At 53.2% G+C, this 15,187-nt stretch overlaps 2 protein-coding genes across 2 annotated transcripts; one reads left to right on the top strand and one right to left on the bottom strand.

Moving 5' to 3' along the window:
* The first annotated feature begins 1,942 nt into the window (after positions 1 to 1,942).
* On the top strand, positions 1,943 to 4,375 carry M431DRAFT_331526 (hypothetical protein). The gene is made up of 3 exons (XM_024914365.1): positions 1,943 to 2,080; positions 2,138 to 2,895; positions 2,958 to 4,375. Exons 1-3 carry the CDS (start codon positions 2,074 to 2,076, stop codon positions 4,104 to 4,106), a joined length of 1,914 nt encoding a protein of 637 aa, XP_024767949.1. The 5' UTR covers positions 1,943 to 2,073; the 3' UTR covers positions 4,107 to 4,375.
* Positions 4,376 to 4,644: 269 nt separating this feature from the next.
* M431DRAFT_100403 (hypothetical protein) lies at positions 4,645 to 13,522 on the bottom strand (the record flags this gene model as incomplete). The annotated part of the gene is made up of 4 exons (XM_024911202.1): positions 4,645 to 7,275; positions 9,739 to 9,771; positions 12,800 to 13,118; positions 13,182 to 13,522. The coding sequence occupies 4 exons, from the start codon at positions 13,520 to 13,522 to the stop codon at positions 4,645 to 4,647; spliced, it is 3,324 nt and encodes a 1,107-aa protein (XP_024767948.1).
* Positions 13,523 to 15,187: the final 1,665 nt, after the last annotated feature.

Below are 15,187 nucleotides of genomic sequence, written 5' to 3'. Positions count from 1 at the left end.
GTCTCAATACACTCGGCTCAGCTCCGAGCACTGTGCGGCCGGCAGCCGAGGTTCATCAATAGGTACTACGGTGCAACCAAGAGCTCATAATCACCAAATGATGAAAAACTGCTTTTATCAGTCTTTCGGTTGCGCAGCAGTTATTCAGTGGCAGCAGTCCTTTTGATCAAGCCGCATGTATGTTTGTGTATAGTTGGGTATCATAATAGACCTTCTCACTTGAGCGTCTTGCTATTGATGACCCGTTAGATCACCAACTCAACAGCGCGTATGGATTCTTTAGGAGGCCGAAGACACGCATCAGTGACCGCGTTTTGAACCTGCTTGCAGAATTGTACCGAAGATGAGGAATAGAGCTTGAAATGGGATACCAAGCTTTTACGGACTTTATCGCAGATATGCCATCTATCGCAATGAACCCTTGGACCAAAAAAGAGAGAGAGATGCGGAAGAGGGAAACGGCATTGGAAACACAAAGCAAGCTAAACTTCTGAACACAAAGTAACCGGCCACGCGACAATCCTATTCCACAGCATGCGAAGCTGTCCATTTCCATCTGGTAAGGACCACCAAGCAGCAAAATGGCCCAAAGATGCACTGTCTCCGAGGCATCTATAGCGCCGAATTGCTATACTATTTAGACCTAGTCTGCACAGCTGTGAACAGCCACGCACACACGGGATCGGGATTGGCGACCATCGCCTTCGCTTTCGCTTTCTGGATTGGCGTATCAGACGTCCTCAAAGACCCCCAGAGTCCGGCATCTACTCGTACTAGATTACAAAGTCCACAACCCTCGTCCGGATTTAGGCTCTCTCTGCAGCCAATTTGCTTCGCAGCTGAACCCTTGCTCGATCCACTGCGGACGAACCCCGCACGGCAGCGCAGGGGATAGGAAGCCAGCTAGCCCGTGGAGCCGAGGCATCGCTTGCAACGAAGCCGCCAAGGGCAGACCAGACGCGGCGCGGATCTGGTTCCGTGGAAAGTGATGAGATGATGATGTGTTTCCCCGCGATTAATCGCTTTAAGGGACAAACGGATTTGGGGGTTTTGTTGGTGAGCGGAGGGTCGGGGTGATGTACGAATATCTGGTCCGGCCGGCCGCGTCTTCATCGAGGCAAGGGGGGAGGCATCCCGTGGAAGATAGTGTGGAGATTCCAAAGGTCCTGGAGTTTGATACATGTACTCGGAGGTACTCCTTATTGCTGAGTCGGTATAGATAGTTTGTCTATCTGAACTGCAGTCAAAGCAAAGCACGGGATGGTGTCTGGTCGAGTTGGGCGGTACTTCATCACCGTCGAACGGATTGGATGCTTTTGCCGTCCTCCAATACCGGCACTTACACCATCACCACGACTCTGAATCATTCACGCATCGACTTCTCGCAAGCCTAACCACGCCTTTCGCCCCCCTACCGTCCCATAGCCCCCGGCCGCGGCGGACCTAACCAACACCGATCCCTCCCTCGTGCATACATGCTACCAGTACACATGCAGTATGCACAACGCCGCGTTTCGACCGCCGCATGTCCGCCTCCCGCCCTCCCTGGCCAAAAATACTATCCCGCAGGGGTTTTTGAAGACGAACTCAACCAACAGTCTTTCCATTGTTGGCCCGGAGATTTTTCTCCTTCTTCTTTCTTTTTTTCCATTGTGTGTTTGTCTTTATCTGTCCAGTTCTCCAATGCGGCGTGGCATTTTGCTTGGTTTGTCTTTTTCTGGTGTCTGCGTCGTGTTATTGCGTACGTGTGTCGCCAAATCCGGGGTACATTGATATACATGCGCCTCGATACTCCAACCCTACTCATCTAGGAAACAATTTACCCTGAATGCCGAGGCTCATCAACCCCGAATCGGCGGTAATCCCTATCCGGATGGGCATTATGACATTTAATTCGCCTAGTAAATAAAGCACAGAGAAACAATAGGCCCTATAGGAGACTGAAAACAAAACTGAGGGGAAGTTGACTACAACTTGAGCCAGACAGGTCCAACAACGGCTTGATCCCGGACTTGCTTCACTTTATCCTCAGCAGCAACTCTCACTTTATACAAACTCCCACACTAAAACAAAATGCCAGGTAAGTTCTCCCATTACATCTCAAGGTATCAAGGCAAACCGTTAAATGCCATGCCAGTCCCTCTTCCCATCCTCCTCCCCGCGGCGGCCGCCTCCCTGGCCTACCTCAACGCCAAAAGCAGCATCTGGTACGATGCAAGGCTCATCAAAAGTATCGCCAAGGCCACTCTCCGTGTCCGTCACGGCCTCAAGCACGACACAATCAACCTCTTCTACACCTTGGAAGCCTCTGCCCAAAATCCTCGCCTCGCCAACCAGCTACTTCTCATCTTTGAGGGCAGGACGTACACATATGCCCAAGCCTACGACAAGATTCTGCGGTATGGCCGCTGGATCAGGACCCGGTTCGACGTCAAGCCCCAGGATGTCGTGGCCATGGACTTTGAAAACTCAGATACCTTCATCGTCATCTGGTTCGCTCTGTGGTCGATAGGTGCTAAACCGGCGTTTATCAACTATAACCTGTCCGGAAAGCCCTTATCGCACTGTATTGAGGCGGCGAAGACCAAGTTGTGTCTCATAGATCCTGCTGTTGCTTCCAAATTCGACGATGAAAGCGTGAAGCAGGCACTACCCAACGTCAACTTTGTCATCTTCACGTCAGAGGCTGAGGCTGAGGCCTCGTCAACAGCTCCGGAGAGAGCCCCCAACTCAGCCAGATCAGATGATAGCATGGCTAACATGGCGATGCTCATCTACACCTCAGGCACCACAGGCCTGCCCAAGCCAGCCGTAGTTTCATGGGGGAAATGCATCTATGGCGGGAGCATGGCATCAACACTGCTAGGTCGTGGCAATGGCGACATCATGTATACGGTAAGTATCCCTTTGTTCTTCTCCTCAGCTCGTCAGCACATCAACCTAACTCGGCCTTTTAGTGCATGCCCCTATATCACTCATCCGCCGCCCTCCTTTCCTTCTGTGCAACCCTCGTGTCCGGCTCAACTCAGGCCCTCGGCCGTAAGTTTTCCACCAAGACCTTCTGGGACGACTGCCGCGCTTCCAAGGCCACGTCGATCCAGTATGTTGGTGAGACGATGCGCTACCTGCTAGCCGCTCCTCCGCAGCTGGACCCCGTCACCGGGGAGAACCTAGACAAGAAGCATCTCGTCCGCGCCGCCTTTGGCAACGGCCTCCGTCCGGACATCTGGGACCGCGTCAAGGACCGCTTCGGCATCGAAACCATTGCCGAGTTCTACGCCGCCACCGAGTCGCCCGGCTCCACGTGGAACCTAAGCAGCAACGACTTTGGCCGCGGCGCCATCGGACGCTCCGGCTGGCTCTATTCGCTTCTGCTGGGCAGCGGCGCGGCCATCGTCGAGGTCGACTGGACCACCGACGCACCGGCACGCGACCCCGTGACCGGCCGGTGCCGCCGCGTCAAGCCCGGCGAGCCCGGCGAGATGCTCTACCGCCTGCCGCCCGAGGACATCCAGATGCGCTTCCAGGGCTACTTCAACAACAAGGGCGCCTCCGACTCCAAGATCCTGCGCGACGTCTTCGCCCCGGGCGACGCATGGTTCCGCTCCGGCGACGTCCTGCGCCGCGACGCCAGCGGCTTGACCTTCTTCAGCGACCGCATCGGCGACACCTTCCGGTGGAAGTCGGAGAACGTGTCCACCACCGAGGTCAGCGAGGTCGTCGGCCTCCACCCGGCCGTCCGCGAGGCAAACGTCTACGGCGTCCAGCTGCCGCATCACGACGGCCGCGCCGGCTGTGCCGCCATCGCCTTCAACACCCCCGTGCCCGATGACGCCACGCTGCAGAGCCTGGCTGCCCACGTCAAGGCGGAGCTGCCGCGGTATGCTCGTCCTTTGTTCCTGCGCCTCGTTCGAGATGTGGGCGTGGGAAGCCAGACCACGGGAACGAATAAGCAGCAGAAGCAGACCTTGCGAGCTGCAGGCGTGAAGCCAACCTCGACAGCGGGCGAAGACGAAGCCGAGCTGTACTGGCTCAGGGGTAATTCGTATGTGCCCTTTAGGGAGAAGGAATGGAAAGAGCTCGAAGGGGGTAGAGTCAAACTATAGCTGGTTTAAGATCCTGACGGTAAGAGGCGATAATAAGGGCACATAGCGTTGAGTGGCTCTCATACCAAGTAGCTTCGAGTAGGCGATTTCATACATGTATCTATTACATAGTCAGCAATATATATACTACAAGCCCCCAAGTCTCAAATCGTGTATCAATCAGTTGGCTTTTGTAAGAATAAAACAAGGAAGAAAAAGGAGGAGGGTAGTACAAAAAGGAAAAAAGAAAAAGAAAAAGAAAATCTCCGTCACTGGCTCTAGGCTCGCTGGATCGAATTCGCGGCCGTTTCATCAGCCATTGCATTAACATGACCCGCCGATGCTTCGTAACCTCATTTATATATACCTGGAAGAGATCCTCCAATCTTGACAAAAAGAAAAAGAACAAAGCGCATTTCCTCCAATCAAAAAAAGAATATCTACATAGATGATCAATCAAATCGCTCATGATATAAACATCAGAGTTTCCCAAGCTTGCCTTCACCTTCTCTTCCCTCCTCTTTCTCGCCATCTCCCGCTGTTTTTTTCTTTCCACCGATCACGGTCCGGCGATGCCCAATCCTACACGCTGGCCACTAGCTTGGCCGCCATAGCCTGCAATGCCAGCGGCCCCCATGCCTGCCGCGCCTCCGGTTCCTGTTCCTGTCCTCTCCCTCATTCTTCGGCCCTCCATCAGTCCTCGGAGACCTCTCTTTTGCAGGCCAATGACACTGCTGAGCTCTCCATTCCAGACAACACCCTCGCGGTCATTGTCACCCATCTCCGATCCCCATTCGGATCCGCTCGCGCTCGTTGACGCCGAGATCTCGCCGCTAGATGAACGTGCCGGATGCTGCATACCAGGAGCGAGACTCAAGCTTGCTGTACGCGAAGCCAGGTCCGACGAGAAGGAATCGTTGGCAGTAGTGCCACTGAGGGAAAAGTCTGACGTCGACACCGGAGACCCGACGGGATCCAGGCTGCCAACGAAGAAGTTGGGATTCAGAGATCCGTCGATGCCCCGGCCGCCACCAGCTGCCATGGCCGTCGCATTAAACACTGCTGCTGCGTTCCTACTGTCGAGCAAAGCATGTAGGCGCTCAACAACGGCCTCGAGAAGGCCATCAATTCTGTATGGCCGCGCGATTTGTAAGAGAGAGCAGAGGATCTGTGGTGTGCACAACGAGGAGGTCGGCGAGGGTAAAGAGCTAGTATACAAAAAATGCAGCAGAGCCTGAATGGTCAGGTATGTGTGTGGAAGATAGAGGCACCGCGGCCTTGAATTGGGCATCAAGCTGCGAGGTGTCGGGGCGTTGTTGATGGCTGCAACTGCATCATCATTCTGTGCGGTCGAATTTCCTATTCCGTGATGAATCGTCGGTCCAGAGCCGCCAGACGGTCCTGAGATGGAACCTCCTACGGAGCCTACCGTGCTGCCAACCAGCGTTGCCGCATCGTCGAAATTTCGGCCTGGCGTGATGGTCAATGCTGACGCGCGCAGGGGATTGCTCGACAGGCCAGATCGCAGGGTCACGGCGTCGCTGCCATCCTGCGTTGCGGTGCCTTCTCGCAGAAGCTGGACAAAGTATGGACCCCATCTCCGCGCAACAATTCGAGAGTTGACAGGTATCCGCTCGCCACCGATACACAGGATGTCCATGTCAGCAAGTTCCCGGAATGAGAGTACTTTCTCGCCCAAGTCCTCGCTCGCCCGAGAGTGGAAGCGGCCGCCGGCGGTAGCACCAGCTTTCTTCGCAAGGCTCAGGGCCAACCCGGAATAAGGACTGCTGGCTGAGATGAAGCCAGACATGGGGTCCGTCTTGCGCGGGTTATCGTAGAAGCCAAACGCCTCCAGCTCTACCATGCAAACGTTGGAGAAATTGATGCGTCGGTGATTATAGTCGTCGACCAAACTCCTCTTCCTGTTGCCCAGTATGACAAATGTATTCCGTCGGTTCCACAAGACGCCCCTGTTCCAGCTGCCTTGACTGAACACGCTGCCCCCCGCATCGATCCGATTCCAGGTGAGAGAACGGAGGTCCAGAGCCCAGAGCGCATATTCCTGCTTCGATGATGTGAGGTACGTCCCGCTGACCACGAAGTGAGTATCAATGATACCGCCATTCGGGAAGCGAAGACCGGGTGGTGAATAGCTGCCGGTCATGGGCCGTTCTGTCAAGATCCCGTCAGGAGACCTAATCTGGAGCTCGAGTTTGACATCCAAGAAGTTGTAGTTGGAATAAATAAGCATTGATGATCCGGGCTCCTGGCTAGCGGTGCTATCGGTGCGTTGCTGGCCGTTCTGGGCATTCATTCCAATTCTCGCACTTACAGCGGGAGGCACCGAAGCAGCGACGCTCCTGTAGGCACCGCAACTCTTTCCCAGAGGTTGGTTCGTCGTCCACTTGAGACTCCTCAGATTGAAGACACTGATCTGTTCGATATAGTGATTTGCACCATCCTGTCCTCCAACAATAACCAACTGGGCGCCTCCTGAGCCGTCAATGTTGATACCAATTCGGCCTTCGTTGGGGTTGCCGTTGGATGGGTTGTGCTGGAGAGCAGAAAGAGGGGCGGCTTTGGACGAAAACGTGGCAGAGGACGAGAGAATGGTTGCACAGTGGGCATAACGGCCCTGGGGGGCGTCTTGTGCCGGGACGTATGACCATTTCTTTGTCGGGACGTCGTATATGTGAATGTCGGACATGACGGTAACTTCAGGCTGCTGCTGATCTGCGCCCATAGGCTGATTTGGCGCCGGGGACATACCACCATAGCAAACCATCTTGGTGCCTCCGAGAGCACACATGGAATGGAAGTATCGCGGCGGTGGAATATCACCAGTCACCTCGAGTCGCGTCCAGTGGCGGCGTATGAGATCCAACTCGTACAGGTCAGAAGTCAAGGGCGCGGGACGGCTTCGCGAGAGAATCCGGCCGCCAAACACGTACAAATTGTCACCAAGAATCGTCGTAGTAGCTCCAACCAGCGGTGGGGGCTCCTGGCCCGTCGTTCGGTGTACATTGCACATCAAACCCGACAGATGTGCTGAAGACCCCCCAGCTCCTTGAGAGGGACCGCCGACTGGGGTGGCAGAGGGAGTCTGCATCTGAGGCTGCTGCACGATCGCAGGCGACATGCCTGCCGATACAGAGCCGTTGCTCCTTGGAGTTAATCCCTCCCTATGTGGCTCCCTATGCGCATCTCTATGAGCTTCTCTATATTCATCAGCACTGGCATATCTCGCAGCGGTCAGGCCGCCGCCGCCCATGTTGTTCGTCATCTCTTGCGTGTAGAAATTCTCCTGGCCCGATGCACCGTACATCTGGCTAACGCCAGCCGAGCCCGCCGAGTCCATGGGGCTTGTTCTATTATCCAACCGGGACTCGACGAAGCGCGGGTCTACGGCACCGATGCTCTGCGAAATGCTGTCGAAGGCAGTGTGGGTCGCCGTCGGAGGCGTTGTGGGACTTGTCGAGGCCGGCGGCTCTGGCAATGGTTTCTCAAGGCTATGTTGAAGGCTCAGCTGTCGCCCATGCTGCTGCTGAAGCCTGGACACGGACGCCGCTCTTGATTTGGAAGGGTGAGACGAGGATCCGCCGCCGGATGGTGAGGTCGCGTGGCCCTGGACGGTTTGGAGAGACGGCTTTCGAGGAAGTCTAGTGGAGGCTGTTCGGTAGGTACTGTCGGTGTTGCTGCTATGCGCACGGGGGTCATTGGCCCCAGAGCCGGAGTAAGTGTAGAAGCTATTCGGTGATGGGCTCTGAAAACCAGTCAGTGGTGCAAATTCGGCCATGACACCAACCAATGCTTCTGGAGGCGCCGAGGAGAGGCAACGCCGCTGGATAGGGCAGGTGAGGAAGAAAGGGAAGGGGGTTGTGATGATGACAGGATCAAGAGAGAGAGTGTATGTGTGAGAGAAAGATGACAGTGACAGTGACAATCCCTTTCCAGAACGCTTGTCAGATGGGATCAGCCCTTTCTTGGCCAAAGCAACTATGGGGATTAGGACCACCCGCTTGGGTCCTAGAAGAAGAGGCCGGGAGGCAGGGGGGGATGATTTTCCCTGACCGCACCGTGGCCCAGTCGAGATGGAAAAGCAATGATGGTCGCTCGCCACAACCTCCGTCTCTTGCAGGCCCGGCAGAGGCAGCGATTTTCAGGAGCCCGGATAGACGATCCGGGAACCGAGAATCTCGAGCGGGAGGGGGAGGAGCGACGTGGGACCGGCGAGGCGTGAAATGTGTCCAAAGTGCGCGATGATGTGGCATTCGAGCGAGGCTCGCAGTTCGCAAGGCAGAGAAGGCACGGGGACGGGGCAGAGCAGAAGCTGGCAGAGCAGAGCAGAGCAGAGCAGAGCAGAGCAGAGCAGAGCGACACAAGGGAGAATTCAGATTCAAAGCGGCCATGACGTACCATTCAAAGACGGCAGCCGAAACTGTCTGAGGGCCAACGTCGCACTTCGTTGCTTGTGATGTGCGCAGCCCGTTTGGCGCGATGGAGCTGACGATGTGGGCTCAGAGGGAGGTCGAGCAACAAAAAAAAAAATACAGTCTCCAGAAAACAGACGCACAGACGCGAAGAAGGGGGGTTGTGGGCTTTGCCGAAGAACTACAGGGACAAGTACAGGCTACTGGCAGAGGGTGACAGGCGGTTCTGATAGGCTGGACAGCGGGGGGCTTTAGCAGTTAGTAGTAGCTGGAGGCAGTGGCTGGAGAGTTGGAGCAGACTGGAAATTAGCAGCAGTAGTAGTGGTAGTAGATTGTGAGGGCGTGAGAGAGAAAGAATAAAGTTGAAGACGAGGATTTACAAAAGGTAAGATGGGTAAGATGGGTGCTGTTTTTACAGGGGGATTACGGAAAGAAAAAAAAGAAGTGGAAGAAGAAGAAGGGGAAGAATAAGAAGAGCCAGCCAGCCAGCATCGACAAAAATACAGACAGACCAGGGACTACCAAAGGCCTCTCGATAAGGCCCTTCTGCGGTACACCCTCGAGCACCCACCAATTAGCGCCAGACCAGGTACCTCCGCGTGTACCGTACGAGTACATCCCATCCCATCCCATCAATGGATCCCATCCCATTCGATGCCCTGCCATGCCAGCGCCAAGGCAGGGCCTGCTGCAGTCCGTATTCGCTCGCCTGCGTGTGGTCAAATGCAATATGATGGCAGCGGAATGATGTAAAAAAAAGAAGAAAATACGTTCGACTACTGCTAGTGTGCATGCGACGGCCAGGGGCGCTGCGGCAGGGAAGCGCTCAATGGCGGTTCCAGATGGTCAAGACTGCAGGACAAGGGCTGTCTACGGTACGTGTATCCTCCGATTGTCGTCATCTTCCTTCAAACAAGGCGGCAAAAAGTGACAGCTCTCTGTTGAAACTCGAGAGACAAGCCCATCGATCGAATGAATGACTCTTTTGCAGTTTGACATCAGCCCAGAATGACTCTCCATCGTGGGGCCAAGCACATCCACCTCGTCCACGTCCCCGTCCCCGTCCGAGATGTCCAACTTTCAGCATCATTACTGTAGAAATTGGATTGACTGATTCCTCCAGTTTTGTTTGTCCTGTCCGCTAAGCTTCTCACTCGGCCCAGAGCTAGCACCCGGTCCGCATTTCCCCTCACCGGAGGCCACTCAATCTGCAGTCCGCGGACATGTTGATATGGAGCACTGGAGGTGTTCAGGTGCTATACTACTCCAAAGTGCATATTCCCTCTCTCCCCTTTTGCTCAATAGGGGTGTTCGCGCCGCCGACCATCACAGCGACTACCGGCACCACCACTGCAACAACGGAGCTCCTTGCTGCATCGGAGACGCAAAGTGGGAACCACGATACGCAGCCAAGCAGCGAAAGGGGAGCCGCTCTGCTGGCTGAATCGAATTTGATCCCTCGGTGTCCCAATGTTTGCTGGGGCTGAGAGAGATGGCCCCATCCAGCGTGGATTTCTTCATTGTCCCAAGACCTCGTGGACGCTGGGGACCCGCGTGCTCGTTTGCAGGAGAGTACAGTGCATTACATGGATGGAGTCAACCTATGCATTTTGACAATGGCGAGTGCGTCAATTCTTCACGTTCCTTGCGCAAGCTCCTGTACGAGCACTCGTACAGCAACATATGCAGTGAGCACGAGGCGAATCCAATCCCCTTGCATGTCCGTCTCCACACGCTTCCTCTCCCGCCCTTCTAGATGCCTCGGGAATTGCCCGTACCTGTACTAGACTAGCAATAAACAATCAAATCATGTTGGCATTAGTAGCAGTGCTCGATATGCCACTGCTATACTAGACATTGCTAGTACATACAACGAGCGCCTAATGCTGGGTGGCTGGGCTTCTCGAATCCTCCAGACGCATTTGCCGCACCGCTGCCAAGCAAAAAGTCCAGGGTCGCCCATTGTCCACATTGTCCAGCCGGGCATATTAGCACGTGGGATGGAATGGAGATGCTTCCAGGCTAAACCACTTTGATGCTTCATGAAACAAACGGCCCCGTCTAGTCGTGGTGATGGCAGACGTCAGGTCAAAATTGACAATCCCCTTATCCAGGCCCTTGATTACGTGATTTCCGACAAGAGGCTCAATTTCCCTCCAGCACTCGTACAGTCCAGTCTAGATAAGCTCAGCCTCTAGCAACCAACCAGCAGCCTACCCAACTACTCTATTGATGGATCGCATTGACTCTATAAGATCACACGCGGGAAATCAACGAGCAAATCCTCCCTCTGCACAACAACACGAGCAGGAAGCAAGTAAAATGAAGACACGCGCATAAGACTCATGCCGTCCGGCAGTTGGCACTCGGATCTTGCCTGTTCCGTCAAACTCATCAGGGCAGTTCCATGTTCATTATGCGTACTAATTAATACCGCAGCAGCCTCTTTGTCGATCATGATGGCACCACCTTTTTTTCCTGACTCTTGCTCTTCCTTTTCTGCGAGCTACAGTACAGTACAGTACAGTCACAGCAATGTGCAGCTTTTTCTCCTCCAGGGCTCTCTTCCAGGCGGGTCACGCGGATGGCATACCAAATTCCAGTATCCAGGGCATGGACACTGCCATGATTCGTATCGGCGACTCAATATGCATGGCCTATGCAAGTGCTAGACGTTGGCCTGAAACGTTAGTATGAGTGGCTCTGCCGCCATCAATATGATGGCTCACCAACAGGCGCCAACGAATTAGATGCCAGATTCGGCAATAGTATACCGAACGCGAACAACGGCCACATGCACTTACGTATTTATGTAACTGCCCAGTGTATATATTCGATATGAATGTTCATGGCACCGCATACAGAGCAATTGACTCAAGAACGTATATGCAATTATGCCATTAATCGATGCGATGCCCAAAAATCTATGAAAAGGCTACAGGGTAACATCAATGTTAGGTGAAGTCGGGAGGCCAACAAACACATCATCTGCTGTATATGCCATTGGGCAGCATCATGGCTGTGTCTAGATGTCATTTTCTTTGTTTCAGCATGTCATCATGCAAACAAAACTCACATCATGTGGTCTCTGAGCTGGGCGTTGGCATGGGGAGTCGTCATGCATAATACTTGGGAGAATTAGCAGCCTTGTGCCTGTTTCCGTCGCTGTTAAGAACTATTACAATTTACATCTCCCATACCCGGCAACGTATGCATGATTGTGGAAACAACCAGTGGAAAGGCAGTCACCATTGCATACGGTGTGTCGAATCTCCAACACGTCAAAGACAGTGACAACGAACACACTCACTAGGTGTGCGGCGAGGATGGCAGGAGGCTGCAGAGGAGGGTTGTTGGCAGCACTTTGTGGCAATTTGTAAAAGCCTCAGGGTAATCAGAGCTCGAAAGGTACATAAAAACAATTCATGATCTTATCAGTACACACGCTGCTTTGTGGCTTTCTCTGATTTGGCCTGACTGTTGGAGCTAGTTGTGTTATTCGACAATAGGGGATATTCACCCATTCAGCTTACAAGAGCCCCTACTGAAGCTGCTAATGCCAGTTCAGAAATCTCCAAATTGGCTAGAACGGGATCCTGAAGTCATGAAGGAGGTTAGTGCTGAGATTAAGCTTCCATTCGAAACAAATAAGATCGGTTGAATCATGATACCGTAATCTGTCCAGTGAGAAGCACGCAACCTGCATCATCCAATGCATTTCTCAAATCCCATTCACATGCAACTTGAAAAATTCACCAAAATTAGAGCAGGGTTATAATTGGCTCTCCTAAATATTAAGTTTGACAGCCGCAGAAACGGTCCATACCCACCACATAGGTATTTAAAACATCAACACTCTTAATGCATTCACGCAAGCTTTTAATACGAGTTTCCAGCTGATACTGCACGCTCATCATCAAACAATGTCGTTAGAAGAAAAAAAATTGGTATCTTTTTTATTATTCAACATCATGGTCATTGCCCCCATCTAAAAAAGCCCCCCACAGGCCATGATGAGAGATGCATGTCATCAGGCTTTCCGTGGCATGAACAACAAACATTTTGACATCAGTGACGTGCTTCTTGCTGAAAACTGCCCTTGAGCGCCATGCCGTAACTTTGCACGATTAGCGGAACTTTTTTTTTCCTCTGACAACTTTTCATCCCCATTGCAAGCCCGGTGAATTGCTTTCTCAAAATAAGGTTTCTTGTTTTTCAAGGGTTTTATTTAATTTTTGGCTTTTGTTTCTTTCAGGCATTCAAACGCTCCCAAATCTATGAGACCTCAGGCAGAGAAGTCAGGCGGAGGTAAGGCTTGATGGTGCGGAAGTTGGGGAACAGCTTCTTGGCCTCCTCGTCCTTGATGACGGGGGCGACGATGACATCCTCGCCGGGCTGCCAGTTAATGGGGGTGGTGACGCGGTACTTGTCGCCGGTCTGGAGGGAGTCGATGATGCGCAGGACCTCGGAGGCGTTGCGGCCGGTGGAGGCAGGGTAGGAGAGGATGGTGCGGATCTTCTTCTTGGGGTCGATGAAGAAGACGGAGCGGATGGTGAAGGCAATGCCCTTTTCATCGACGTTGGTAGCGTCCTGGTGGTCGATCCTGTTTGTATGTTGTTAGCGTCTGTCTGTCTGTTGGACAGAAACATGCAGAAACAAGACTTACATGTCGTAGAGCAGGGAAACCTGGCGCTGCTTGTCGCCAATGATGGGGAAAGTGACATGGCCGCCAGTGACCTCCTTGATGTCGTCGATCCAGCCCTTGTGGGAGTCGACGGTGTTGGCCGACAGGCCGATGAGCTTGACGCCGCGCTTGGTGAACTCGGGCTGCAGCTTGGCAAAGGCGCCCAGCTCGGTGGTGCAGACGGGAGTGAAGTCCTCGGGGTGGGAGAAGAAGACGACCCAGTTGTCGCCGATGAACTCGTGGAAGTCAATGGGGCCCTGGGTGGTGTCGGCCTTGAAGTTGGGGGCTTCGGAGCCCAGACGGAGGGGAGCAGGCTGAGACATGTTGATGATGATGGAGGGGTTTTTGTTTAGAGTAAAGAAAGATGGAAAGCTTAGTGCTTAAGAAACAACAGGAACAGAGAGAGAATCAACTATAGAAGAAGAGAAATAGAGGCTTATATATCTCTCTCATTGCCCATCCGCCAAAAAACGTAATCGAGGGGCCCATCAACGCAACACAATCACCCAATATTCTCTCCCTCCCCTCCTCCAAGCCCCTCCCCCTCCATCATCTCATCACCTTTTTTTTTTTTGCCCCTCCTCGTCCTGCTTACGGAGCTAAAAACACCAGCACAACAACAGCCAAAGACATCCCCGCCCCCAAGCTCAAGCTCAAGCTTCTGCTCCTTACCAAAAGCAACGAACCATTGCAACATTCCACTCGACAAACCCCACGATCCGCGCCAAGTGCCTGGCCTAAGGAGGTCCTCAATGCGGCAAGGCGCCGCGATTGCGTGCTGAGCTCGCCGCCTCATTGGCCCGCCGTGCGCATTTTGCAATTCGAGTCTCTCTGACGCAATGGGCGACTAGCTCCCGCGGGCCCTCTTGATTTCCCCCTTGTTAGCTTTGCGGGCTCATGCTTGTGCAATCAAAAACTGCGACGGTTAAAGAGAAGAGACGCTGTGCGGGCTGAATGGATCCTCTTTTTGCTGCGGCTGGTCGGGCCATGGTGACACCAACGCCGATGGGCCGGGAGCGAGCTGAGCTGATTACAGTAGGTAGCTTTTTACTTGGGCTGGAGGGCGAAGAAGACAAATCACGGATACATTTGCGGTTACGAAATGTAAGCCTTACGGTCGATAGTACAGGGCGCTTGCACATGTCTGATTCGAAAGCGTTGAGCTTGGCTATGGGCTAGCAGGTCTCGACCTCTGGGCTAATACTGGTGTTGACCAAGATCTTACTTGGTCTTGGCTGTTGGTTTGTGCAGGCAGCTGTGTATCGGTAAACTAACTACATGTACGACTCAGAGATTACTGATGAGAAATCCACTTGTCATCTCACCGTCGAGCGGACATGTACTCGTACTGCAGGTGAAGATACAGAGGAGAGCGGTTTTTGCATGTGGGTTTGTAAGTGAGCATATTTTGAGCCCCTCTATTAGGCACCACATTGGAAACGGCGTTACCCTTTGAACGGTGCATTATTGTTATCCCAACTAGCTCTCTTTTCTCTTTCGTCTTAACGGACAATTATTTTTGATTCCAAACTTGTAGCATATACGTAGCCTACAGCAGACGTAAATGTAACACAAAGACCATCAGCCCTACTACTACCCCTCCAACCTCGCAATCTCTATCCCATCAACCTTAAGGTTGTTCACAAGGTAGCCACCTCGCCCAAAAATCACCCCATGGCACTACTGTAACATCATACGTGTTAAAGCGCCTACTCAGCCGCCACAAACAGCATCGTGCCCAATGTGGCTTTCTGGCGTGCTGACCCGAGATCCTGAACTGTGCAGACGACTGCCGACAGCCCGAGATCCGCTCAGCGCTTCAAAAAAAAAAGGGGGGGGGGGAAGAAAGCACGCTCTTTAGATATCTAGGATGCCGCAGATGCCGCAGCGACTTGATAAAAGCAACCGCGCCATATCATAAGAAAGAACAGCAAAATCATTCAGACCGAGTAAAAAAAAATATAAATTTGACAGAAACTGCAAAAAAT

This window comes from Trichoderma harzianum (assembly GCF_003025095.1).
Source record: "Trichoderma harzianum CBS 226.95 unplaced genomic scaffold M431scaffold_27, whole genome shotgun sequence".
Lineage (NCBI taxonomy): Eukaryota > Fungi > Ascomycota > Sordariomycetes > Hypocreales > Hypocreaceae > Trichoderma > Trichoderma harzianum.
This window is presented reverse-complemented; position numbering and strand designations above follow the sequence as displayed.

Bases quoted from the DNA above. Each gene is read 5' to 3' on its own strand.
- M431DRAFT_331526 (XM_024914365.1), top strand. The intron at 2,896-2,957 runs GTAAGTATCCCT...TCGGCCTTTTAG, and splicing joins ATGGCGACATCATGTATACG to TGCATGCCCCTATATCACTC.